This window comes from Miscanthus floridulus, chromosome 1, assembly GCF_019320115.1.
Source record: "Miscanthus floridulus cultivar M001 chromosome 1, ASM1932011v1, whole genome shotgun sequence".
Taxonomy (NCBI): domain Eukaryota; kingdom Viridiplantae; phylum Streptophyta; class Magnoliopsida; order Poales; family Poaceae; genus Miscanthus; species Miscanthus floridulus.
In genome coordinates this window covers 42594342-42617740 of record NC_089580.1, presented here as the reverse complement: position 1 = coordinate 42617740, position 23399 = coordinate 42594342, and the positions used below count along the sequence as shown (strand labels likewise).

Sequence of the window (23399 nt, the reverse complement as noted above, 5' to 3'; positions counted from 1 at the left end):
TTTTATAGACTAAATTAAAGTGGTTTAAATATTTGTGTTTGATTCAAACTATAAACAAAATGAGTCATATAAATACACACTGTTTGACACAATTCTTGCTCTGAGATTCATGTTGAAGCTACAAATACCAGGCTCTAAAATAGTCACGGATTTCCTGAAGCTTTGCTGAGCAAGGCCCTAATGTGGGTTATTCTGTGCACGAATAAACAACCAATCGAGATAATTGACGATTCTTTGTGCTGACCAACCAAAACGTCTGTGCTAATGGCTTTTACATGCCTTCTGCTTACAGCTTAAACATCACATGGCGCTTATGAAGTACTCACATGGTGGTACCTGTATAGTGTCAACACAACAAAAACATAACAGACCCAACCAACATGCTGATCACGAGGTAGCTCTTATCAAGTGTCAACCAAAATGGGTCTTCGACGTGCTTCCTGCCTACAGCTTTAAAACTCGAATAGCACTACACCTTAGATACTTCTGGCAATTGGCATGCTGTCAAGTGTCAACACAATAGGAACATGATAAATCCAACATTCCATTACTCTTGACCCATTCAGAAAAGAAGAAAATGAAACTGCACCATTAGGAAATCCTTGCGTATGTGTCACTTCAAACGAGGGTTAAACATCAAGATTATTAGCATTTACACTGTCTTTTTGAACAGCGTGCGAAAAAAAAAACTACTTATTTCATCAGTCGGCTCGCCTTGTGCAATTCTGTCCCCCTTGGGCAGCATTCTGCTCCCTCGAATTTGATTGCACCTCTTTATCATCCTTTCCAGCATCCTGAATCTGGAAGTCTGTTGAGGAATCTGACAGTGAACTCTCAGAAGTGATGGCACCAGAGCAGGCTTCGCCATCCTCGCCATGGAAGAACCTAGACAGAGACAGGGGGTTGTAAGTAGAGCTGGCTTTCCGAAGGCCCTGTATTGCTTTCATAGCTGCGAGTGTGCTTCTGTAAACATCGACGGTTTCCACATCGCAGGATGATGTTGGGTCACACCTAGCCACATCATGTGGTTCCAGATTTGAGGATGAACTAGGCTCAAGAACTTCTGCTTCTACCGGGAAAAGAAGTTCAAGATTAGCTTCGCATTCTCGAACAAGCCTTGTTAAAGGTTCGGTGGTGAAAAATGGCTGGTGACGGACAAGCTGAGTGAAAGGCAAGCTAAGCACACCGCCTGTTCTCTTGTCATACTTCTTCAGTATCTTCACTAGTCCTGCATGTACAGCACATAGGACACATTAGAAGCCAAGGCATTACTACTAGAATACTGCAGATTGACCAACTTGGTATGATGTGCTAACCAGCAAAATTTAGGGAGCTGTAGGTTTGCAGAAGAATCATTTCACCATGTATGATCACAAAATCCTTGCGTATCTCTAACATTTCTTCAGTAAATTCACTCCTGGATGTAAAAGCATCATTCTTCTTAGCTTTGACGCGCTCAATCCTCTCCTTGAGCACCTTCGAGAAACAAGGACAGAAAGGGTTAGAATGACAGCTCCAATCCAAGGAAGTGACAAAGAAAGGCAATTAACTGATAAAAAAGGGAGAACAAAAGGACAAATCTAGATAAATTTACTGTCTAATCACATTGTCTGATAAATAAGGGGAAGAAAAGGACACATCGTCGCGACATGAAAGACATTTTCCTGCCAACATTCAATGAAAATGTTCTCTTTATTAAAAAAAGGAAAACATTTCTAGAATGGTTACCGATGCATTTATGATAATCTTTCCTCTATGGCATCAGAACATTCTAAGATCTAAAGCTACAGCAATTTGTCAATATTTTAGTCCATAATGTATCCAGCACCAGACCATAGGTGACCAAGGATGGAGTGCCTAGACCAAAGGACATAGACACTTTCAGGTAGAGATTGAGAGTTGCAAATACCGCTCATTCCTAGAGAGACTATTGAGGCAAACAAATTTTGAGGAAATGGAAGAGCAGCCTAAGCTACACCCACTTTCTTTGGATGAAAAACTTTTTCTGTGTGTCAATATAGCTCCTCATGCAAGTCAGCAACTGTTTTGCAACGCTAGGTGTGATCACTGCATAAATGACTAAAACATCTCCTCATAGTAACCTTAAGTTTCTTTTGCTGGGTGAAAGTCAGTTAATGGGCCATTTTGGTATATACATGACAAATCTGGTCATCAGTGATATTCTCGCAAACAAAAATTCGATTTTCAGTTGATTATAATGCAAAATAACTATTGCTGAATCGACTGTGCTACTCATATACCATATCATCTGTGCACCTTGACATCAAATGCAATCTTAGATACAATCAAGGCTTTAGAAATATAGCTCATGTCATGGAAAAGTAAGTAAAATTGTCCAGCAGCATGCTCGCGTCATTGCAAAAACAGTGTGGCTGTGCGGGCAATTCCAGTCAGTGTTATGTGTTTTGAGATAACGAGTCAGTGTTCCATGTTGACTTGAGCTAGCATGCCTAAGTTGATTGACCTTATGCAAACTTGAGACATTAGGGCCACTACGTGGATGTGATGTACTAGGATACTATCACTGTAGAAATTAATTTGGCCTAGCAAATTTGCTACTTAATACTTTGATAAGCATATATATAGTAATGCACAATAGAACGGGAAGGCCTCTTCCATACATAAAGCATTTGAGGTATCCATTTGGTTTAGAACGGGGTCATCAACAAAAGACATGTACGAAGAAGGTATAAAGAATTAGAGTAAGGATTGGACCAATAAGCCCAGTTTTCTACCCACAATTAATCATGAACTGGCCACTCACTCCGAACTGAACAGGCCCGTGCACATACTTACAGCCTGTTCGCTTGCTCGTAAACGATCGTAAATTTCCAGCCGGGAACAGTGTTTTTCTCTCCCACCAAACCAGCCAGCAGTAAATAATCCACGATCGTTTACGGCCTTCCGAACAAGCCATTAATCGCCAGAGACAGCACATGTTAAAACTTGTACCCATGATCGATTTAACCATTAGTACATAAACCTACTGCACATGACGTAATCAATCAATGGATCAACAAGGGGTCCGGCGTAACTCCGACATCAATTGGATGCCCCTGCCCCCACACCACGTCAGATAGACGAGCGGTGGCAAGATTTGGCGCGCACCTGGAGGCGGATGACGTACCACTCCTCCCTCTCGATGTAGAACTCGTTGAGCTTGTGCAGCTCCGCGTCGAGGATTCTGGCGAACCAATTCCCCAGGCCGCCGACAGCCCCCGGCCCCGGCCCCTCGGCGGCGGCGGCGGCGGGGGGAGGAGGAGGAAGAGGAGGGGCCGCCGCGGGCTCGGGTGGTGCCAGGTTCTTGATGAGCTTCTTGAGGGCCTTGTAGGCGAGGTACTTGTCCCTCCACGCCGGCAGCGTCTCCTCCAGGTGGTTCCGGAAATCCTTCCCGAACTTCATCCCGCGGCGGATGGCCGCGACTCTCTCTCCCTCCTCCCACACGATCCCTTCCTTAATATCAGAGATTCGTCGTTCCGGTCTCTTTATAGAGGGTTCCCCTCCTCGGTGGGAGCGGAGGAGGGGTCGCGGGGAGGACGGCGAGGGGAGAAGGAAGGGAGGAAGGAAGAGGCAGTGGAGGCAGAGGGGACGGGACGGCCGGATGGGATGATTGGGTGGGTCGCTGTCGGGTGGGGCCAGGTCGGGGATATTCGCCTTGTGGGTCCCCGTCGTCTTCTCCTCGGCGCCTGCGAAGCCCTGCCGCCCTGCTCTATTTTATTTTTATTTATTATATATTCCCTTGTATTTGTACGGCGTGACGGCATCTTCTTCTCCTGCTTCGGATGATCTCTCTGGTCGCCAAGAAATCTCGTCATGGATCGAAAGAGGAACCCTCTCTCCCTCTCAAAAACAAAAGAGGAAGAACAAAAAAACAAAATAATTAATTGGTTAATATAAGCTGGTGAGGCAAGGCCCAGATGGACAGGCGTTCTACCTGGGCCCGGCCCATGTGAAACCGGTCTGCTACGGAAAGATAAGCTCTCTGCCCGGCCCCACTGACCAGTGTCGCCGGATGCGAACAAGGAGGAGATGAGGCTTCCTGAATCCTGATAAGGACGAGCCGCAAGTGCAGTGCATCGACGCCTTTCCCGGCGGCAGGATGAGATCGAGGCCGGCATGGGTGCTACTGGCGACTCTGGGTAGTGACGCGTGTGCGTTGTCGACGGGTGTAAGTCTGGATGAAAAAATCGAAGCTCGCTCGCTCAGCTCGTGGCGTAACAACCGAGTAGATTTTAGCTTGTTAGCTATAATGAGCTAGCTTACGAGCCAAACAAGCCACGCTTCCATGGAAAGAAAGCAAAACTAATATTAGTTTTTATATTACTTCATGTCTTGCACTTTATAATTGATTGATGACTGGTCTAGACCCTATAAACTTTGAGTTATTATGACTTTATCGTTTTGTTTTAAATGGATATATGGGTACTCATGGACGCATTATGTATGGTATTGAGTATGGACCATGGATGTATGATGTAATATTATAGTATATTATTATATTTGCATATATGTTAGCATATATTAATTTTTTTGTTAGATTTAAGGCTGTTGGATGGGTTACTTTTATATTATTTCTATTCTCAAGCTTTAGATAAATATAAATATTTTATTTTATGTACTTTTTTATATCTGACTCGTGAGCTTAACGAGCCAGCTCGACCTCGTAAATGAGCCGAGCCGAGCTGGCCTTCTGACTCGTTAAAATAACGAGCCGAGCCGAGCTAGCTTGTTATCTTAACTAGCCAAAAAGAGCCAAGCCGAGCTGGCTCGTTATCCAGCCCTAGCTGCATGCATGAGAGAGAGACATTCAATTCTTAGCACTTAGCAGTGTTTTAGATCTCTCCAACGCTGTTTTTTATTTGTAGCCCCATGGACCACGTAGAATCGGATAAAAAAGTAGATGCTCTATAATGACTTGCAGAAGCTATATATGCTTGGAAAAAGAGAAGATGGTACATGCTGAAAAAGAAGAGGTAGAGGAAATAAATGTGAGGCATTATAAAAGAAAAAAGTTTCTGTACAAATCATAAGTAGTGATAATTTTCATTGTGTGAATAGTAGTCTTAATATTTCGTAGTCTACGTGGATCACTTTATTTGTATTAGAACTCCTAAGAGGGTTAGCCTTCTTCAGTGATGCCCTTAGTTAGCTCTGCCAAAGAGGACCTGAACGAGAAGGGGAGTATTTGAACGAGAAGGATACGTTTGCACGCATGACGCAGCAGTACACTGAGCTGTATATTGGTCCAAAGAAACCTTGAAAGGAAACAACGCCTTGTTCTGTGACAGCTGCTCTGGCGCCATCCATCGACACAATCTGGTTCGTCTATAAAATGGGTTGCTGTTCAGAGTTCAGAGAGCTATCAGTATCGATCATTCGTCCATCGTCCATCGTCCATCGTCCATCGTCTATCGTCTATCGTCTCACATATACAGCTCTTTCAGGGTGCGTAGAGCAGAGTTGCTGTCCGGAGCGGACATATATAGGATATAGGATCCATATAGACATCAGAGTCAGACAGTAGCAGTGGAGATGGGGTCCCTGATGTCCGGTTGGAGCTCATCAGTACTGAGTGACAAGGAAGGTATAAGTATAATAACATGATGTGTCCAGTGTCCTCCATCCATCCATGCATGCAATCTCAGAGCTTTGTTTGTTTGAGGACTTGCACTAATTTTGTTTGTTGTATCATTCTATGTACAAAACTGTGTCGGTACCAACGACTCTTGTTGCCGTCTGATATATGTGTGCACATGTGCTTCTGCGTCTGCGTGCCTAGTTCATTTGATGAGGAACCGGTCGCTGACCAAGGAGGACGTGGCGGCGTTCTGGAGGCAGCAGCACGGGAGGCCAACAGCGCCGAAGCCAAACGCCGGCTCTCCCCGCGCGGTACGGTACTGCTGCACCTGCACGTCATTACGCGACAATCTGTTCGATCAGATTGGAGAAATAATCGCACCATATATATGTATAGCTTAATTAGCGTTATCTGTTCATCAGGAGATACTAGTCCCGCTCTCCGCTAAGCGTCGGCTCGAGGCGACGAGGTCCTTGCCTCCGCTACCAGGCCGCGGCGGCGGCACGAGGAGCAACGACGACGACCTGAAGTGCTGCTCGGCTTACGGTTACGCAGCCGGCGACCAGCAGTTAGTCTCCTCCCGTAGCGAGCCGCCGTCGCCCGCGGCGACGGCCCGCGGGGAGGGCTTCTTCCTCCCCGAGAACGCCGCCGCTGATAGCTCCGGCACGAGCCGCGGCTGGTACGTACTACGCAAGCTACCGTACGTACGTGTTCAGAATTATGCAGAACTGATTCATGTACTGTACGTGCACGCTTGCGTTGCATATATGATTCGTATAGGTGGACCCGGAGCAGCTGGGCGTTCCTGAACGAGCCGCCGCCGCTGACAAGGGAGGAGGTGCTGTTGGGCAGGGCGCTGAGGAGCTTCCACGCCGACCGGATCGTCATCACCGGCAACGCCTAGCTAGTCGCACTCGTGTGTACATGACATGCGTCTGGTTCGTGTGCTCGTAGATAGCGCTTTGGCTTGAAGTGTGCACGCGTGTATAATATTCACCTCTTCACCCTGCACGCACTAGCACTAGCTATAGGAGGTTCCATGCGTCATCGAAAGATGTCCTCTCCGTGTAAACAGACCCTGGTTTTGGATCGTTGTTTCTCCGTGTAAACAGATCTTGTTGCTTTTTGGCAAAAGCTACCTACCTGTGCACTGCCTAAAGCGGATTGCATGCCTTATTTGATTGCCCATCTTCGACCTTTGTTGAGAAGTCGATTTCGTTCTGACAGGTAGAAATATATAATCAAACGCTGCAGCGTGTAAAGTTCGGCTTTCGCAGCTCGATCTTGGTTCCATTTTCGCTAACACCAGAGCTGCTGCTGCTGTACGAATACAGCAGCGGCATCAGACCAGTAGCCCAGTAGGCAATGAGCAGGGTGCCTCTCTAATAGTAGCTCCTGCTTTGTATGTAGCAATTGTAAGTCACGACAGTACATCCCAGCTAGAATCGACGAAAGAGGGTCAAGAGAAGAAAACAAAACAAAACAAAATGGGTCCTTCCAGTACCTTCCTCTCACAAACCAGTGTTTACTGGAAAGTTTATCAAAATATCACTAACAAAACCTACTCAAAATCCACGTTCCATCCCTAACACTGACCACCCAGGTATTCCCCTGTGCCATTCGTGAGAAATTTAACAATGAGTGCCGTCTCCTCAATTTTTTTCAAGGATATCGTTTCCTCAGTTTTCACCTCTTGTTGCTGATGAGGTACACAAGATCACCCAAGTGCTGCACTTCCAGGCCCGCTTTCTCGCACCCATCGAAGAAGAGTGATTGGTCCTTTCCGATTCTTCTGCGCCAGCTCATCAGAAACACTGGTGATTTTGCAGGTACTTGTGTTCCTGCCAAATGAAAGAAATATTTCACACAACATCCTTGATGATATACAAAATTAAATATATGCCTAGGGAGTACCTGATTTGTTCGTGATGGTTATGCTGTCAGCTTTGTGACCATTCTGCTTGTATTCATTCAAAAGAAAGGACACTGTTTTGATCAGATTGTCATACTGTTTAACATCTGAAAGCAATGGATGTATATCATGTTAGGTCATTCCACCACACATTGAGATTTGGGAGATCAGGTACCAAGAAATACACTTGGTAACTTACAGAGTAGGATATCGCTTGCAATGACAATGTCCCAATCTGGTCTGGAAACAGGAAATGGGTGTCCCCATGTGTCTGCGTTAAAAAGAAACATGAGAGAATAATTATCCCCTTTTAGGGGTGCATCCATGAAGGACACATTTGGGAAAAAGAAATACTACAAATGTATAGATTTTGTTTGGAATGGTCAGATAACTTACGTCTGATATGAGGCAACACATTCAAGGTATTTGCTCTGCAATTGTAAGCTATATTCTCTTTGATTTCCTTGTCATCGTAATCAGAGGTTGTAATGTCCACCTCAAATGCCTTCCTAAGAAAGATAGCCAGAGCTCCTGTCCCACTATGCAGGAAAGCAGGAACAAATGAAAAAAAAGCATTCGACAAAAGAAAACAAAATAGAGATTTTGTTTGCTGCACCACAAAATCATTATTACAGTAGAGTATTCAGGTCAAACGAAATAGCCTTTTTGTTTATTATACCAGTATACAACGGAATCGTTATCACATCATCCAACCAGCTGCTTAGGACTACAATTTTCTGGTGGATTGACACAATAGGAATGGTTTTGCAAAGTTTTGACAGCATGATAAAAAACACATCACATGCCTCAAGTCAGTGGTAACAGCAAAGAAGAAAAACCTGAGAGATGGATGTATCGATATCCTAAGTTACTTATTGAGCCCAACAGGGCAATAACAGGGGTAGTGGTATATATAAAGTGACCGCTTGGATTGAATTGGTCAGGAATGAAAGAAAGAAAAGACGCCGTTAGAGTTAGAGCATAGCACCCATACCTTCCTAATTCCAGGACACGTCGTCCATCCAAAATCGACTGGTTCTTAACCAGCCAAGTAGCAAATGAAAATGTCCCAGGCCACAACAGGTTGGCATTAAGCTCATGGCATGAGAACTCCCTTACACTCAATTTCTGTATATCAATTTTTGAATGGTGAACAAACAGATAAATACGAAAAGGAAAATGAGGACAATCGAGCGCAAGACAGATTAAGAAAAAAACTGTAATAATGCAATAAGGAATGGCTATAATGAAACTGAAATCGATAAATTCGCGTAATCTTGTTGAATAATAGTACAAGTTGAGCAGCCTTTGATATAGAATCGAAATAGCCAGTCAGTCATTTTATTTTAAGCATGTGGATTTATTGATGCAGCCCCATGAACTCTACTGTATGCTAAATTGCTAGCACATCCAAGAATGTAGCAACATGATTTTAGAGCAAGCAGCACATCCATATACTTATACTATTCAAAAGTATGCTAAGTCACTAACCAAATATGAAAATCAATTGGGCTAACCCAACTATTCTGGAGCTAGTAACGATATAAAAATCTTCCTCTCTGTCCATTACAGGATCAGGATTTGTACTGCATTAACCACCACTCTATTTTTGATTCACTGTTATACTTTGCAGAGTTTGGCGCAACATAATTCATGGGGAACCTAAGCTGTGCGTAGTTTAACAATTAGAGGATTACTAAATTGAACCATAGCTGCTGCGTTTTGCATAGCATCATGTTAGTTCTTCAGTGGATCTGCCTTGCCCATAAGGCATAAGGCAATACAACCCCAATAAAACACAAAAAGCACATAGCAAGTCAAAATCCCAAAATGTTCTTTCCTTGTTTCTGTCCATCAGGCATTACTTGTTCATCCATTCTCTAACACTAGGAAAATCAAACTGAAACCCGAGAAGGCGAGAAACCTAAATATTAGTTCAAACTCCAGGCCTCTTCGAATTAACAGAGAAGCACCCTTCCTACAGCTACAGACGGGAACCAAAACGGCGGAATCGTGGAACCATACCATGCCAGGGAAGTCGTGGGCTCTCTCCTCATACTCCAACGCCGCCGGTTTCTTCCCGTCGTCGCTGACCTGCATCTCATCTTCAACCCCGCATAAAAGGCAGCACCGGCCGTTAGGAGCACGCGGTGAGCGACGTAGAGGGGAAGGCGATGAGGAGGGATGGGTTGGGTTGCTTCGATGCCCATACCTCGGTCGTCGTCGCTGTCGTCGGCGCCGTGGAAGAGGGAGGCGGCGGAGAAGACGGCGGTCTCCATGAGTGGACTCTTCGTTGTTGAGGGTAAGAAGGGGAGGCGCCGTAGGGAAAGGTTTCTCGGCCCGGCCCAGCCTATATCGCAGTCAGCCTGGAATGACCGAGGACCCGGGCCGGCCAAACAAGTCGCAAACCCAGGCCACCGCCCTCCTCCCGACAATGAACAGAGCCGTCCAGTAGGCAAGCTCGGCCCTAGTTAGGGTCAAGAGAAAACTTTTGGACAGCAAGATACCTTCAACCAGGAGTTTTTTTTCCCCAAACTCTTCAAGTACAGGCTGTAGTATCTGAATGCACACATACACTCTGTGTGCACGGTAGACCTACACCTACACGAAGAGACTGCACGTGGTCAAGAGATATCCGAAGTCATCCTGGCTTCGCACGTGACGGGCACGTCACCCTGACCATTGTGGCACATCCACACGTGAGGCTGTAGATACACAGAACCTGCAAATTTATTAAAGGGGAAAAACACCGTGAGGCACGCGAGCGTTGAACCCAGGGTTCGAACTCACGCCCGGCCGCTGGCACACCTGGCCAGCTTAAGCCAAGGAGTCGTCCTATAAGATGAACGGGCGGGGTCTGACCAAGTTTGAGCAGCATTCGTCAGCAGCTGAATGCTGAAACCACCACGCGCCGATCGATCAGAACAGGAACGATGTATGGTGTGTCGTAGTCACTTACTCGTCTGTCCATGCTAGATGCTAATTGAGTCGAGAAAACCAATGTTTCACACACGAAAAGATTCAACAAAGAAGAAACTGTAGTGCGTCATGTTTATATGACTGGAGCCTGGAGGTGTAATTTTCTGAACGATGAACAGAGACATTTTCACATATGCACCTAATAGATCTTGCCCGCTCGATCGACACACATCCGCTAGCTAGATTGCTATACATAGGGTCGGTTCGTTACGGCTGAAACGATCGTGGATTATTTACTGCTGGCTGGTTTGGTGTGAGAGAAAAATATTATTCCAGCTTATAATCCGCGATCGTATAAGCCTAGCCGAACAGGGTGATAGTACGTATGCGTAATAAGGAGTACATACATATATATACTCAAAACTCAACTGTGGTAGCAAAAAAGTTATCATAGGCATACTACTACTGTACATATACACAGAGGACGACGACGACGATGGATGGGACATGTACGTCGACTGGGCGCGTGCATGGTTGCTGGCGTTCTCGATCGACCATCAGGCGTCGCCGGTGGTGGCGATGCGGGCGACGTGGAACTGCGGCGTGTAGCGCTGCGCCCTGGCGGAGGGCTCCTCCTGCGGCGGCTCGTTGAGGAACGCCCAGCTGCTCCGCGTCCACCAGTCGCGGCTCCTGCTGGGGCTGTCCGCCGCGTCGTCGTCTCCGGGTCCGCCGCCCGGGAGGAAGCCGTCCACGCGGACCACCGACGGCTTCTCCAAGCTCCCGAACGGACTCTCCTGCCACGTCATCGTACACGTTAAGTTCCGTACGTACGTCAGGCTTTTGTGATTTGTGATGATGAGCATGCATGCGCGACGAGACGAGACAGCAAAAGCAAGGAACGCCGCAGACCTGATGATAGATTCAGTGAGTAGTAATTAAGTGTACGTACCGTGGCGTTGGCCGGCGGCGAGGCAAGAGGCGAGGCGAGCTCGCCGCCGTCCTGCGACGACATCCGACTCCGACGCTGCTGCTTCCAGAACGCCTCCACTTCCTCCTTAGTCAGCGAACGGTTCCGGCGCGCGTGAACTGATCAGTATTTTACATCAGAGTTCCAGCAGAGAGCTCTAGATCGAGACTAGAGGGATGTGCCCACCTTCTTCCGCGTACCTTTCTTGCCGTCGTCGCCAAGAACCGGCGAGTCCCAGCCAGACATGAGAGACCCCATCTTGCGTCCCACCAGCGCGAGAGCACGAAACTAGTCACGGTTGCAGAAACTCAGCCCGTGACTGAGAGTGACAGAGCCTTATGATCTTTCAGTTCACACAAACTGGATGAGTACGAGGCAGTAGTGTGTAGTGGTGATCGATAAGCTAGCCTCGGCGTCAGGTGGTCGTTTCTATTTTTATATACGCGGTGGGGCTTGACTTTTGAGGCGGCGGCGGCTGCAGAGCACACAGGATTAGCAGCCGAGCACACGGGTTTTCTTCATTTGTACGCGTGGACGGAAGATATCATCATCATGTCACGACAGGCGGGTGAGTGTCCGTCCCTATCTCTGATAATCCTAGTACTGAAAATTGTTATTATTCCCCAGTTATTTTGTTCATAATTCTTAGCACACTACTGCTGCTACGGATCGTCCATTGGGTGACCATGACGACCTTGAACAAGAATGTTTACTCCTATTTACATTTTACACGAAAGCAGAAAGCCAGCAGCAGATCCGGTTCCTCGATCCTGATCATCATTTCAGCAGCAGCAGCAACTTGTTGGCCCACGAACTGGACAGGACAGCAGCTAACAGGCGGTAAACAAAGCAATAACCCGGCCGGTACCTACGGGATCATCTGCAGTGCACGGCGTTCCAGCTCCGACGGGGACGCGCGCACCTACGTACTTTGATGACGCTACGAACAGGACCTTCCATTTTCTTTTATCTTTTAGCAAAAAAAAAAAAAAAGCACGGAGGTGTCATCCTTATCTCCAAGCTTGGCAGATAATGCATGCATCGGCATCGCTCGATTATAAATAAGATAAGATCGACAATGTTAATGTGTAGAATGGAGCCTTGCAAAATATCTTGCTCGGCTTTGGGTGGGTGGGTGGGTGGGTGGGGTGGGGGTGGGGGTGGGGTTGAATCCTTTCCAATTTGATGGCTCGACGCGGCACGGTAGTGGCGCCACTCGCGAAACGTCCAAAAGCTAGGGTATGTAGTGCTATCGTCCGGCAGTACTCAGCTGTTACACTGTCTATAGGCCCCGTTTGCCATTGAATCTGGCTTGATTCACTTCTTTTTTTTATCTGGAACAGTGTTTTTCTCTCACAAATTTCTTCAGAATTCCTTCGAACCATCCAAATTCCTCCAGGACCATACCATCCGAACGGGGCCATAGTCTACACGCCCCGTGCTGCCCGGGCTCCTAGTAGGACAAGCAAAAATCATTATAACAAAGCTACTTAAAAAGTGTACCAAGTAATAAAATTACAAAAATTATGTATGGTTAACTACTAGCTAGCAGAGTCAGCCACTAACCAGTCCTGGTCCCATACAATTTCTAGATCTGTCACTAGACCTCGTTGGCTCACACATTAGGGGCACGCTACTCCATAAATGCAGCTTAGGCTGCTTAGCTGCTTAATAAGCAGGTCCAATACAGCGCTGACTAAGCACAATTCCATAACAACGATTTAGAAGTCCCCGATTTATAATCCAGATTTTATTTTGGGCATAATATAGCAGGTACGTCTATGTACAAACGTGCTTGAGATGAAGCGATCGGCCACCGAGCACGAGCAGAGGCAGCGACAAACTGAGAGCGAGCAGTAGTAGCCCGGCCCGCTATCGAGTCCAGTACAGTACTCCAGTCGGACAACCTGCTTCGTGAGCCCACTCTGGGAGATTCCACAGGGGTGGTGTCGTGTCTCCTCAACCGGCGGCCGACGACCTAAGTAAGCGCCGCCGCCATGCTGCGACTCCGAAACAGCCTCCTCCCTCTGCTCCGCGCAGCCTCCCCGCTTCCCTCCCCCATCCACATCCACCCCTGCGCGTGCCGTCTTCTCTCCACCTCCACTTCCGCGGCCACTGCGGCGTTCTCGCTCGAGGACTACCTTGTCGCCGCCTGCGGCATCGCACCAGCCCAAGCCCGCGAGGTGTCCAAGAAGGCGCTCCACCAGTTATCCAAGATCACACACTCCCGCTTCATCTCCGCCGCCTCCAACCCCGATGCCATCATCGCCCTGCTCTCCGGCGTCGGCCTCTCCCGCGCCGACATCGCCGCCGTCGTCTCGGCGAACCCGCTGCTCCTCCGCGCTTCGGTGAAGCGCATCTCGCCCCGCCTTCTTGCTCTCCGAGACCGGGCCGGTCTTTCTACTCCCCAGATCGCTCGCTTCCTCCTGGTCAGCCCACATGCTCTCTGCCGCAGCGACGTCGTTCCCAACCTTCAGTTCTTCATCTCCTTCTATGGCTCGTTTGAGCAGGTCCTGGTGGTCCTAAAGAGGAATGACCGCCTCATGACGGCTAGCCTTGAGAGGTTAATCAAGCCTAACATAGCTTTGCTTCGTCAGTGGGGTGTTCGAGATATTGTTCAGTTGTGTTCAAACAACGCGTGGGTGCTTACCTTCAACCCGGAACGCGTGAAAGAATTTTTGCTACGGGCAGAACAACTCGGGGTGCCTCCCACTTCGCGGATGTTTAGGCACGCGGTGGCGGTCGTCACCGGTAAACCCAAAGAGAAGGTTGCTGCCAAGCTTGAGTTCTTTAAGAGGACTCTTGGTTGTTCTGAATCTGAGGTTTCAACTGCAATCTGCAAGGTGCCAGCTATATTAGGATTGTCTGACGAGATTCTTCTTCGCAAGATTGATTTCCTTGTCAATGAGGCTGCAATGGAACCACGGCACATTGTGGAAAGGCCTGTCCTGCTGGCATACAGCCTGGAGAAGAGGCTAGTGCCGAGGCATTATGTCATGAAGGTCCTGCGGGGAAAGGGATTGCTGAGCAAAATGAGCCTTTACACACTTGCAAAATTAGGAGAGGAGACTTTCAAACTGAGATTCATCGATTGTCACAAGGACTCTGTTCCTGGCCTTGCCGATGCTTATGCTACAGCTTGTACTGGTATTGTTGTGCCCTCTAGAGTCTAACTTTAGCATCTCCTTTTGTGTTTAGGTGGATGGTGGGACTGCAATTCATGCTCATTAGCAGATGTCCACTGTGCAGGCCTTCTCAATTCTGGTTTCTGCAATAGAATCACCAGTTATCTCTGACTGCTCATAGACCTGCAATTCTGCTTTCTGCAGAGTGATCTCTGACCGCTCATAGTCCAAATTTAAGTTATGGTTATTATTTATGGAGGAGCTGGGTTTGACTTGTTCTAGAGGCTAAATGTGCATGTTTGTTATTTTCTTGCTCTGCCTAGCTCATTGCTGAAGGTTATCTTACCTTTTCTTTTGTGAATAAGTTTGTATTGGACAACTTATTACGCTATTTTGAATCTGTAAGCATGTTTTTATTCCAGGTGATGTGTTTACCTAATTCTCACTAGCTAAATGAATTATTCTTTTCTTTTGTTCTAGTGATGCTTACTATTTACATGATTGAGGCTGAACTAGTAGATTGTAGGTAGTGCCCTAAAGTGCTACTGAAATGAAACTCTCTGGAACAATTTTGTAAAGCCCATGTTGTAAGGACCAATGAAATTGTCATGTACGGGCGAACGTACACGCGCACGCGCCGGGCCAGAGACATCCGCAGGGCCGCGGCACGCGCGGCGAACGCGGGAGCAGAGGGCGCCGCGGTGACCACGGACATGCATCAGGGCCACGGCGCGATGGATGGCTGATTTTCCTAAAGATAGTTATCAATCATGATTTGTTAGTTCCTTTATTTAGCTCCTTGATTCTAGGAGTTTGTTGCTCCCGTGTGGTTAGGGCCGATGGCCATATATACTCTGTAAACCGGAATTGGAGGGGGAAGAAATAGATCAATTATCTAATCTCTCTCTCTCCCGCTCTCAAGCCCAGGCGCCGCGAGGGGCATAACCTCCGCTCTGGAAGACACGGCACGAGACTACGAACTGCGTAGTCGAGGGCCAGCTACCCTAGATCGCTACGCCCTTGACAACCTGGTATCGCGGTCACGGTCACGATCCACCCAATCTTCTCCCACCCGCGCCGCCAGCCCGTCCACTGCCGACTCCCATCACCACCCTAGCCCGCCGCCGCATCCTGCCACCACCATGACCGAGCCATCCCTTGCCGATGTCTTGGACGCCCTGAAGGCCATCAACATGAAGATCATCACCATGGAATCGGACGTGGCAGCCCTGAAGGACAAATCTGCATCTACGTCGGCCTTCAGCGACACCAACCGCCATGAGGACGCACGCGACAGGGACCTTCCGTTCAAGCATAAGCGTTGGGATTTCCCCCGCTACGATGGCACGACGGATCCTCTCCTCTTCACCAACAAATGTGACGCGTACTTCCGCCAGTACCGTACCATGCCAGAGGAGCGCGTCGCGCAGGCGGGGTACCACTTGGACGACGTCGCGCAGCTGTGGTTCAATCAACTCATGGAGGATGATGGCGCGCCGCCATGGGGTCGGTTCAAGGACCTCCTTCACTTGCGGTTCGGACCACCCCTACGCTCCGCGCCATTGTTCGAGCTCTCCCAGTGCAAGCGCACCGGGACGGTGGAGGAGTACGCCAACCGTTTCCAGGCCCTTCTTCCCCGTGCTGGTCGCCTCGACGAAGCCCAGCGCGTCCAACTCTTCACCGGCGGCCTCCTGCCCCCTCTCAGTCACGCCGTGCAGGTCCACAACCCCGACTCCCTCGCGGTCGCGATGAGCCTGGCGAGGCAGGTAGAACTGATGGAACTTGATCGCCTGCCCCAAACCGTCGCCCCGCGCGCACCCCAGCGCGGCGTTCTGTCGGCCCCGGCGATGCGCCCTGCACCGCCCGTCCTGCCGGTCTCGGCACCGCGCCCCGCGCTGCCCGTCTTGCCAGCACCACCACAGCAGCTGGCGTTACCGGCTCCCCCGGGCTTGGGACAGCAAGGCCGCGGCGACGCCAATCAACGCCGCCTCTCCCCAGATGAGATGGCGGAACGACGCCGCCAAGGTTTGTGCTTCAATTGCAATGAGAAGTACTCACGGGGTCATAACAGGTTCTGTCGCCGCATTTTCTTCCTTGACGGCGTGGAGATCGACGACACCGATGGCGACGCTGCTGCGGCGGCAGACGACGGGGCACTGGAGGCCCCCGTTTTCTCCCTTCATGCCGTGGCGGGCGTGACCATGGGTGCCCCCATCCTGCTTCACGTCACCCTCGGCACCACGACGCTCGTCGCCCTGGTGGATACGGGGTCCACGCACAACTTCATCGGCGAGGCGGCCGCACACCGCACCGGCCTACCGATCCTTCCACGCCCGCGGCTCACTGCCACAGTCGCCAATGGCGAGAAGGTGGCCTGCCCCGGCGTTCTCCGGCAGGCGGCGATCGCCATCGAGGGCATGACGTTCGACGTCGATCTATACGTCATGCCCCTCGCCGGCTACGACATGGTGCTGGGCACCCAGTGGATGGCGGCCCTGGGACGGATTGCTTGGGACGTCGCCACACACACTCTGTCTTTCGAGTATGCAGGGCGCTCCATCTGCTGGACCGGCGTAGCCTCTACCGCGCCACCGTCAGCCAACGCCGTGACCACGGAAGGCTCGCTCCTGGAGCATCTCCTCGACTCCTTTGAAGATGTGTTTGCGGAGCCGTCGGGTCTGCCCCCACCGCGCAGCCGCGACCACCCCATTGTTCTCAAGACCGGCGCAGCCCCAGTGGCGGTTCGGCCCTATCGCTACCCGGTGGCCCACAAGGACGAACTCGAGCGCCAGTGCACCGCCATGATCGCGCAGGGCATTGTTCGCCGCAGCAACTCCGCTTTCTCCTCGCCGGCCCTCCTGGTCAAGAAAGCAGACGGCGCATGGAGATTCTGCATCGACTATCGAGCGTTGAACGCGCTCACCATTAAAGATGCCTTCCCGATCCCCGTGGTGGAGGAGCTGCTCGACGAGCTCAAGGGTGCACGCTTCTTCACCAAGCTCGATCTCCGTTCCGGCTACCACCAAGTTCGCATGAAACCGGAGGATGTCCACAAGACGGCGTTCCGCACGCACGACGGCTTATATGAGTTCTTGGTGATGCCGTTCGGCTTGTGCAACGCGCCGGCGACATTCCAGTCGTTGATGAACGACGTGTTGCGTCCCTTCCTTCGCCAGTTTGTCCTCGTTTTCTTCGATGATATTCTTATCTATAGCAGCTCCTGGGCGGATCATCTTCGACACCTCCGCGCCGTGCTGTCCGAGCTTCGCCGCCACCACCTCTTCGTCAAGCGCTCCAAGTGCGCGTTCGGCGTCGCCTCGGTCTCCTACCTCGGCCACATCATCTCCGAGCGCGGCGTGGCCATGGACCCGGCCAAGGTGCAGGCCGTCCTTGACTGGCCGGTGCCCCGGTCGGCGCGCGCGGTCCGCGGCTTCCTCGGCCTGGCAGGCTACTATCGCCGTTTCGTCCTCCACTACGGCACCATCGCTGCACCCCTCACAGCGCTGCTCAAGAAAGATGGTTTCTCCTGGTCGGAAGAGGCAGCCGCGGCGTTCACGGCCCTTAAAGCCGCCGTGACCTCGGCGCCGGTGCTCGCGTTGCCGGATTTCAGCCGCCCCTTCATCGTTGAGTGCGACGCGTCGACCCATGGGTTTGGCGCCGTACTCCTCCAAGACAAGCATCCCCTGGCGTACTTCAGCAAGCCCATTGCACCCCGACATCGCGCCCTCGCCGCGTACGAGCGGGAGTTGATTGGCCTGGTGCACGCCGTCCGCCACTGGAGACCGTACCTTTGGGGCCGGCGATTCACCGTGAAGACTGACCACTACAGCCTCAAGTACCTGCTCGACCAGCGGTTGGCCACGATCCCGCAACACCACTGGGTGGGGAAGCTCCTCGGCTTTGACTTCACGGTCGAGTACAAGCCGGGCGCCCAGAACACCGTCGCCGACGCCCTCTCCCGCCGGGACACCGACTGCGACATCGCCACGGCCGCGGTGCTCGCTCTGTCCGCGCCGCGGTTCGCCTTCTTCGACAGGCTCCGACTCGCCCAGCAGACCGAACCGGCGCTCGTGGCGCTCCGCGACGAGGTCACGGCGGGCACGCGGGCGGCGCCGTGGGCGATACGCGATGGCCTCCTCACCTACGGCGGCCGCATCTACATCGGCTCGGACTCGCCGTTGCTGCAGGAGCTCCTCGCTGCCGTGCACAACGACGGTCACGAAGGCGTCCAACGCACTCTACATCGGCTGCGTCGAGATTTTCACTTCCCCGGCATGAGGACCATCGTCCAGGACTTCGTCCGCACGTGCGCCACATGCCAGCGCAACAAGGCGGAGCACCTCCACCCCGCCGGGCTGCTGCTACCCCTACCGGTGCCCTCGGCGGTGTGGAGTGACATTGGCCTCGACTTCGTGGAAGCTCTTCCCAAGGTGCAAGGCAAGTCGGTCATCCTCACGGTGGTGGACCGTTTCAGCAAATACGCCCACTTCATCCCACTTGCCCACCCCTACTCCGCGGAGTCCGTGGCTCAGGCGTTCTTCGCCGAGATCGTCCGTCTTCATGGCATGCCACAGTCCATGGTGTCGGATCGCGATCCCGTTTTCACCTCCAAGTTCTGGCAAGAGATGATGCGGCTCATGGGGGCCAAGCTACATATGACGACAGCTTTCCACCCGCAGTCGGATGGCCAAACGGAAGCTGCTAACCGCGTCATCACCATGTATTTGCGCTGTTTTACAGGGGATCGTCCAAGACAGTGGCTCAGGTGGCTCCCGTGGGCGGAGTTCGTCTACAATACGGCTTTCCAGTCCTCCTTACGCGACACGCCGTTTCGCGTGGTGTATGGCCGCGAACCCCCCAGCATCCGATCCTATGAACCTGGGGAGACGCGTGTCGCGGCTGTCGCCAAGACCATGGCGGAACGTGCTGAGTTCCTGCAAGACGTGCGCTACCGGCTCGAGCAGGCGCAGACCACTCAGAAGCGCCACTATGACAAGCAACACCGCGCCGTCTCCTACAAGCTCGGCGACTGGGTTCTACTTCGCCTCCGCCACCGCCCAGTCGCCTCGCTGGACGTCGCCGCCACCGGGAAGCTGAAGCCGCGCTACTTCGGGCCCTACCGCATCGTGGAAGTAATCAACGACGTCGCTGTTCGCCTGGAGCTGCCCCCGCGCGCCCGTCTTCATGACGTGTTCCATGTTGGCCTCCTTAAGCCATGGGTGGGAGCTCCTCCGACTACGCCTCCGCCTCTACCGGTCGTCCACAACGGGGCCACGGTGCCGGAGCCCGAGCGCGTCGTCAAGGCTCGCCTCGCACGTGGCGTGCGTCAGGTCCTCGTGCACTGGAAGAACGAGCCTGCGGCATCGGCAACATGGGAGGACTTGGACTCCTTCAGCGAGCGCTTCCCTCACTTCCAGCTCGCGGACGAGCTGTCTCTCGAGGGGGGGAGAGATGTCATGTACGGGCGAACGTACACGCGCACGCGCCGGGCCAGAGACATCCGCAGGGCCGCGGCACGCGCGGCGAACGCGGGAGCAGAGGGCGCCGCGGTGACCACGGACATGCATCAGGGCCACGGCGCGATGGATGGCTGATTTTCCTAAAGATAGTTATCAATCATGATTTGTTAGTTCCTTTATTTAGCTCCTTGATTCTAGGAGTTTGTTGCTCCCGTGTGGTTAGGGCCGATGGCCATATATACTCTGTAAACCGGAATTGGAGGGGGAAGAAATAGATCAATTATCTAATCTCTCTCTCTCCCGCTCTCAAGCCCAGGCGCCGCGAGGGGCATAACCTCCGCTCTGGAAGACACGGCACGAGACTACGAACTGCGTAGTCGAGGGCCAGCTACCCTAGATCGCTACGCCCTTGACAGAAATATTCTAAGAAATGTTTTGGGTGCCATGGATGTTCTGCCCATGTGCAAAAGATGGTTCTCTGTTTGGCTTGTAAGGGAATGAGATGCTAACAGCTGAAAATAAATGGCAAGCTGTAAGGGAGACGCTCGAGTTCGTATGAGAGGATACTAATTTAGCATAGAGATAATATATACCTTTTATAATTTATAATTAGCCAAGTGTTCTTAAATCTAAGTCCCAAAATCGTTTATTGCCATTTTTTTAGTTATGTGATTTTAAGGAATTCATCTCGAAACATTTCTACTTTTATAGCATGTGGATGATAGATAGCAGGCATGGTACTATTTATAAGGTTCTCCACATATGTCATATACCTTGCATTCTGGGTTCACATCAGTTCACATGATGGGTTTACACTATTTGTAAGCACTACTGTCAGTCGTGGAATTACCCTCCTACAATGAATGGATGCTTCTGCACTAAATAAACAGAAATTTTGTCCTTCAAAAGTTGAAATAAGGAACATATTGTAATAACATCTTTGTAGTATTGTTCCAACTTCCAATCAAATTTAAACACAATCAGACCTTAGGAAATTAGTTCTGATGATCAATAATCCTTACTTTTAGACATCTTACTTCTAGACATCAGTTTCCAGAAATTCTCTTGAACTTCTGTTTCTCAACAGCCCATGTCTTTAGACTTGAAAAGCCCCATGCTTACGGGCATGAAAATTTGAGTTATCGTACTTGTTGGCATTGTTAACCCTCATTGTCCTCACTGGAATCTTAGCCCTGTTCAGATTATGTAGCACAGAATCAATTGAAACTGCATCCAAATGTGAACAAATAACAATAAGAAGAAAAAAAAATCCTCACTCCCCAGCTGTTGAAGCCATTTGGCAATTTCTCATTTGTTTGGAAAGAGATTTAAGTTCAGGGAGGAATGAAATCTTTCCCACTCATTCATTCGTTTGGTCATACTACAATATACAAAATTCAAGGAAACAATAGGAGACAAGAAGGAAGGTGAATCAATGAATCGTCAATCGCTCATGCCCACACTCGCTTCTTTGGGGAAAAAGATCGATCTATCAGATTTGTTCCTAGGATGTGAAAACGAGGGACTGGAAGTGCAGAATTTGAGCTATCTTGTGTACCTCATGAAAAAGAACTGAGAATTCAGGAGACGAGGCATATTGTTCTGCTTGCTTTCAGTTACAGTAGGAAATGGGTGGAAAGGGAACATGTGGACTAATCATTTTTTAGTCTGTAGAAATGTCATGAAACAGAGCATCTTGTTTGTTGATTCTTGTCATGTTTCTCCGTTTTTCTTGTTTAAATCTTGATCAGACAGAGAGGGAGAGAATTATCCTTCTGATGATTTGTTACATCTTCCTGTGTGATGATCTCGAATCCATCTTTTGATGGGCCACAATTTTCTAACACTTAATCTGTCATGTTTGTGAATCGTACCAGGCTACTGCTTACTGCAGAATTCTGCAGTCTGAATAACATATGGATGAGGCGGCTGCCTTAGCTCTTGCTACTGTCAATGAAGCCCTCAATTTCCACGATACGGCATTCTTATCAGATTGTCAGCAGCTGGTGGACTTCCTTGGTGAAAATGACCACACCCATCCTCCAGATTGGAGAATTAAGTTCTTCACTCAGCTGTTCATCAACAGCTCTGCTCGGAGCCATGCCCAGATCTTCAAGATCAGTAGGAACCTAAACTCGACTGCCGATAGCCTGGCTAGACAGGCTCTCTCTGCTTCTGGTTCTACTCTTGAGCGTGCGTGCTCTTATTTGCATCACCATCTTCAGAGCCCGCTTTCGGCTGCACTGCCTAGTGTAAACATGCAAGCTGTAACCATACTTTCAGCTTCATGCTGCTAATATAAATCTGTTTGTTGTCAAAAAAAAAAAACATGTGCAAACAGTTAAGATGTGATGCTTGTCAAATCCTTCACGCACGATAAAAATCACGTTTAGGGGAAACGTACCATATTATTCCTGGTTTAGATGAGCATGTATTCATTCCAATCCACATGTGTTGAAGTGGAACTAAATTAAGTTCCATTCCAATCCACTCTAACACATGTGGATTGAAGTTGATATACATACATCCAAACAAGGCCTTAGAGTTCAGACCTTCAGATGATGACATGATAAATCTGTGGCCATTGAGTATCTGCATGACGCATGTGAGGATGAGAGGAGATCCCGTTGTCACCAAAGCCATTCATTTCTACCCGCTCTAGCTGAATAGTAATCGGCCCTTTTGCTTCACCTACAGTACTTCAGAGGATGAGATGATAACTTGTGGTGCGTACCACTTCTCGGATGGCCGCCGTCAGCTGTAATTACATGGACTGGACAGGGTTGTCGCCAAGCTTGAGTTCTTTAGGAGGACTCTTGCTTGTTCTGACTTCTGAGTCTGAGGTTTCCACTCCAGTGTCCAAGGCGCCGAAAATATTAGGATTCTCTGAAGAGAGGCTTCTTCGCAAAATTGAGTTCCTGGTCAACGAGGCTGCATTGGAGCCTCAATACATTATTGAAATGCCTGCCCTGTTCTCATTGACCATGGAGAAGTGGCCAAAGACTAGGCATTGTGTCATGAAGGTCATGCAGGAAAAGGATAGCTGAATACGATATGAGCTTTTACAAAATAGCTGTACTTGGAGAGACTTTCAAATCGAAGTTCGTCGACTGTCACAGGAACTCTGTTGCTACAGCTCGTGCTGGTATTGTGCCGTCTAAAGTCTAATTTTTGGCATCTCCTTTTGTGTTTTAGGAGGATGGTGGAATGGAACTGCAATTCATGCTCATTGCAGGTGTCCACTGTGCAGGCCTCGTTGTTTCTGCAATAAAATCACAGGTGATCTCTGACTGTTCATAGTCCAAGTGTAAGTTATGGTTATTTATGGAGGACTTGAGTTTGATTTGTTCTAGTCTTCTATAGACTTAATTCACATGTTTGTTAGTTTCTTGTTTTGCCTAGCACATGGCTCAAGGGT

General features: G+C 49.9%; 5 protein-coding genes across 6 annotated transcripts; 2 read left to right on the top strand and 3 right to left on the bottom strand.

The window, feature by feature from the left end:
* Positions 1-565: 565 nt before the first annotated feature.
* Positions 566-3608, bottom strand: LOC136500033 (SPX domain-containing protein 4-like). Its single transcript, XM_066495489.1, has 3 exons — positions 3130-3608; positions 1317-1476; positions 566-1228 (listed from the first exon to the last, which is right to left on the bottom strand). The coding sequence occupies exons 1-3, from the start codon at positions 3421-3423 to the stop codon at positions 702-704; spliced, it is 981 nt and encodes a 326-aa protein (XP_066351586.1). The 5' UTR covers positions 3424-3608; the 3' UTR covers positions 566-701.
* A 1945-nt stretch (positions 3609-5553) lies between these two features.
* Positions 5554-6809, top strand: LOC136481261 (uncharacterized). The gene is made up of 4 exons (XM_066478628.1): positions 5554-5605; positions 5801-5910; positions 6022-6278; positions 6380-6809. The coding sequence occupies exons 1-4, from the start codon at positions 5554-5556 to the stop codon at positions 6501-6503; spliced, it is 543 nt and encodes a 180-aa protein (XP_066334725.1). The 3' UTR covers positions 6504-6809.
* A 165-nt stretch (positions 6810-6974) lies between these two features.
* Positions 6975-9873, bottom strand: LOC136481256 (uncharacterized). Its single transcript, XM_066478617.1, has 7 exons — positions 9724-9873; positions 9537-9616; positions 8506-8639; positions 7908-8050; positions 7711-7782; positions 7514-7618; positions 6975-7440 (listed from the first exon to the last, which is right to left on the bottom strand). Exons 1-7 carry the CDS (start codon positions 9788-9790, stop codon positions 7286-7288), a joined length of 756 nt encoding a protein of 251 aa, XP_066334714.1. The 5' UTR covers positions 9791-9873; the 3' UTR covers positions 6975-7285.
* A 717-nt stretch (positions 9874-10590) lies between these two features.
* Positions 10591-11816, bottom strand: LOC136481246 (uncharacterized). Its single transcript, XM_066478604.1, has 3 exons — positions 11598-11816; positions 11380-11516; positions 10591-11224 (listed from the first exon to the last, which is right to left on the bottom strand). Exons 1-3 carry the CDS (start codon positions 11653-11655, stop codon positions 10988-10990), a joined length of 432 nt encoding a protein of 143 aa, XP_066334701.1. The 5' UTR covers positions 11656-11816; the 3' UTR covers positions 10591-10987.
* A 1393-nt stretch (positions 11817-13209) lies between these two features.
* LOC136481232 (transcription termination factor MTEF1, chloroplastic-like) lies at positions 13210-15294 on the top strand. Of its 2 annotated transcripts, XM_066478597.1 has the most exons (2): positions 13210-13826; positions 13908-15294. In XM_066478597.1, the coding sequence occupies exons 1-2, from the start codon at positions 13395-13397 to the stop codon at positions 14568-14570; spliced, it is 1095 nt and encodes a 364-aa protein (XP_066334694.1). In that variant the 5' UTR covers positions 13210-13394; the 3' UTR covers positions 14571-15294. The 2 variants fall into 2 exon arrangements, with proteins under 2 accessions (XP_066334694.1, XP_066334687.1); XM_066478590.1 differs by having other exon boundaries at positions 13210-15294.
* The last annotated feature ends 8105 nt before the right edge of the window (positions 15295-23399 follow it).

Coding starts and splice junctions, on each gene's coding strand:
- LOC136481246 (XM_066478604.1), bottom strand. CDS start 11,655: ATGGGGTCTCTCATGTCTGGCTGGGACTCGCCGGTTCTTGGCGACGAC. Junction 11,517..11,597: donor TGGCGACGACGGCAAGAAAG/GTACGCGGAAGA, acceptor AATACTGATCAG/TTCACGCGCGCCGGAACCGT. Junction 11,225..11,379: donor CGCCGCCGGCCAACGCCACG/GTACGTACACTT, acceptor ATGACGTGGCAG/GAGAGTCCGTTCGGGAGCTT.
- LOC136481256 (XM_066478617.1), bottom strand. CDS start 9,790: ATGGAGACCGCCGTCTTCTCCGCCGCCTCCCTCTTCCACGGCGCCGAC. Junction 8,051..8,505: donor CGTGTCCTGGAATTAGGAAG/GTATGGGTGCTA, acceptor TTTCCTGCATAG/TGGGACAGGAGCTCTGGCTA. Junction 7,783..7,907: donor TGTGTTGCCTCATATCAGAC/GTAAGTTATCTG, acceptor TTTTTAACGCAG/ACACATGGGGACACCCATTT.
- LOC136481261 (XM_066478628.1), top strand. CDS start 5,554: ATGGGGTCCCTGATGTCCGGTTGGAGCTCATCAGTACTGAGTGACAAG. Junction 5,606..5,800: donor AGTACTGAGTGACAAGGAAG/GTATAAGTATAA, acceptor CTGCGTGCCTAG/TTCATTTGATGAGGAACCGG. Junction 6,279..6,379: donor TCCGGCACGAGCCGCGGCTG/GTACGTACTACG, acceptor TGATTCGTATAG/GTGGACCCGGAGCAGCTGGG.
- LOC136481232 (XM_066478590.1), top strand. CDS start 13,395: ATGCTGCGACTCCGAAACAGCCTCCTCCCTCTGCTCCGCGCAGCCTCC.
- LOC136500033 (XM_066495489.1), bottom strand. CDS start 3,423: ATGAAGTTCGGGAAGGATTTCCGGAACCACCTGGAGGAGACGCTGCCG. Junction 1,477..3,129: donor GGTACGTCATCCGCCTCCAG/GTGCGCGCCAAA, acceptor TGTTTCTCGAAG/GTGCTCAAGGAGAGGATTGA. Junction 1,229..1,316: donor CAGCTCCCTAAATTTTGCTG/GTTAGCACATCA, acceptor CTGTACATGCAG/GACTAGTGAAGATACTGAAG.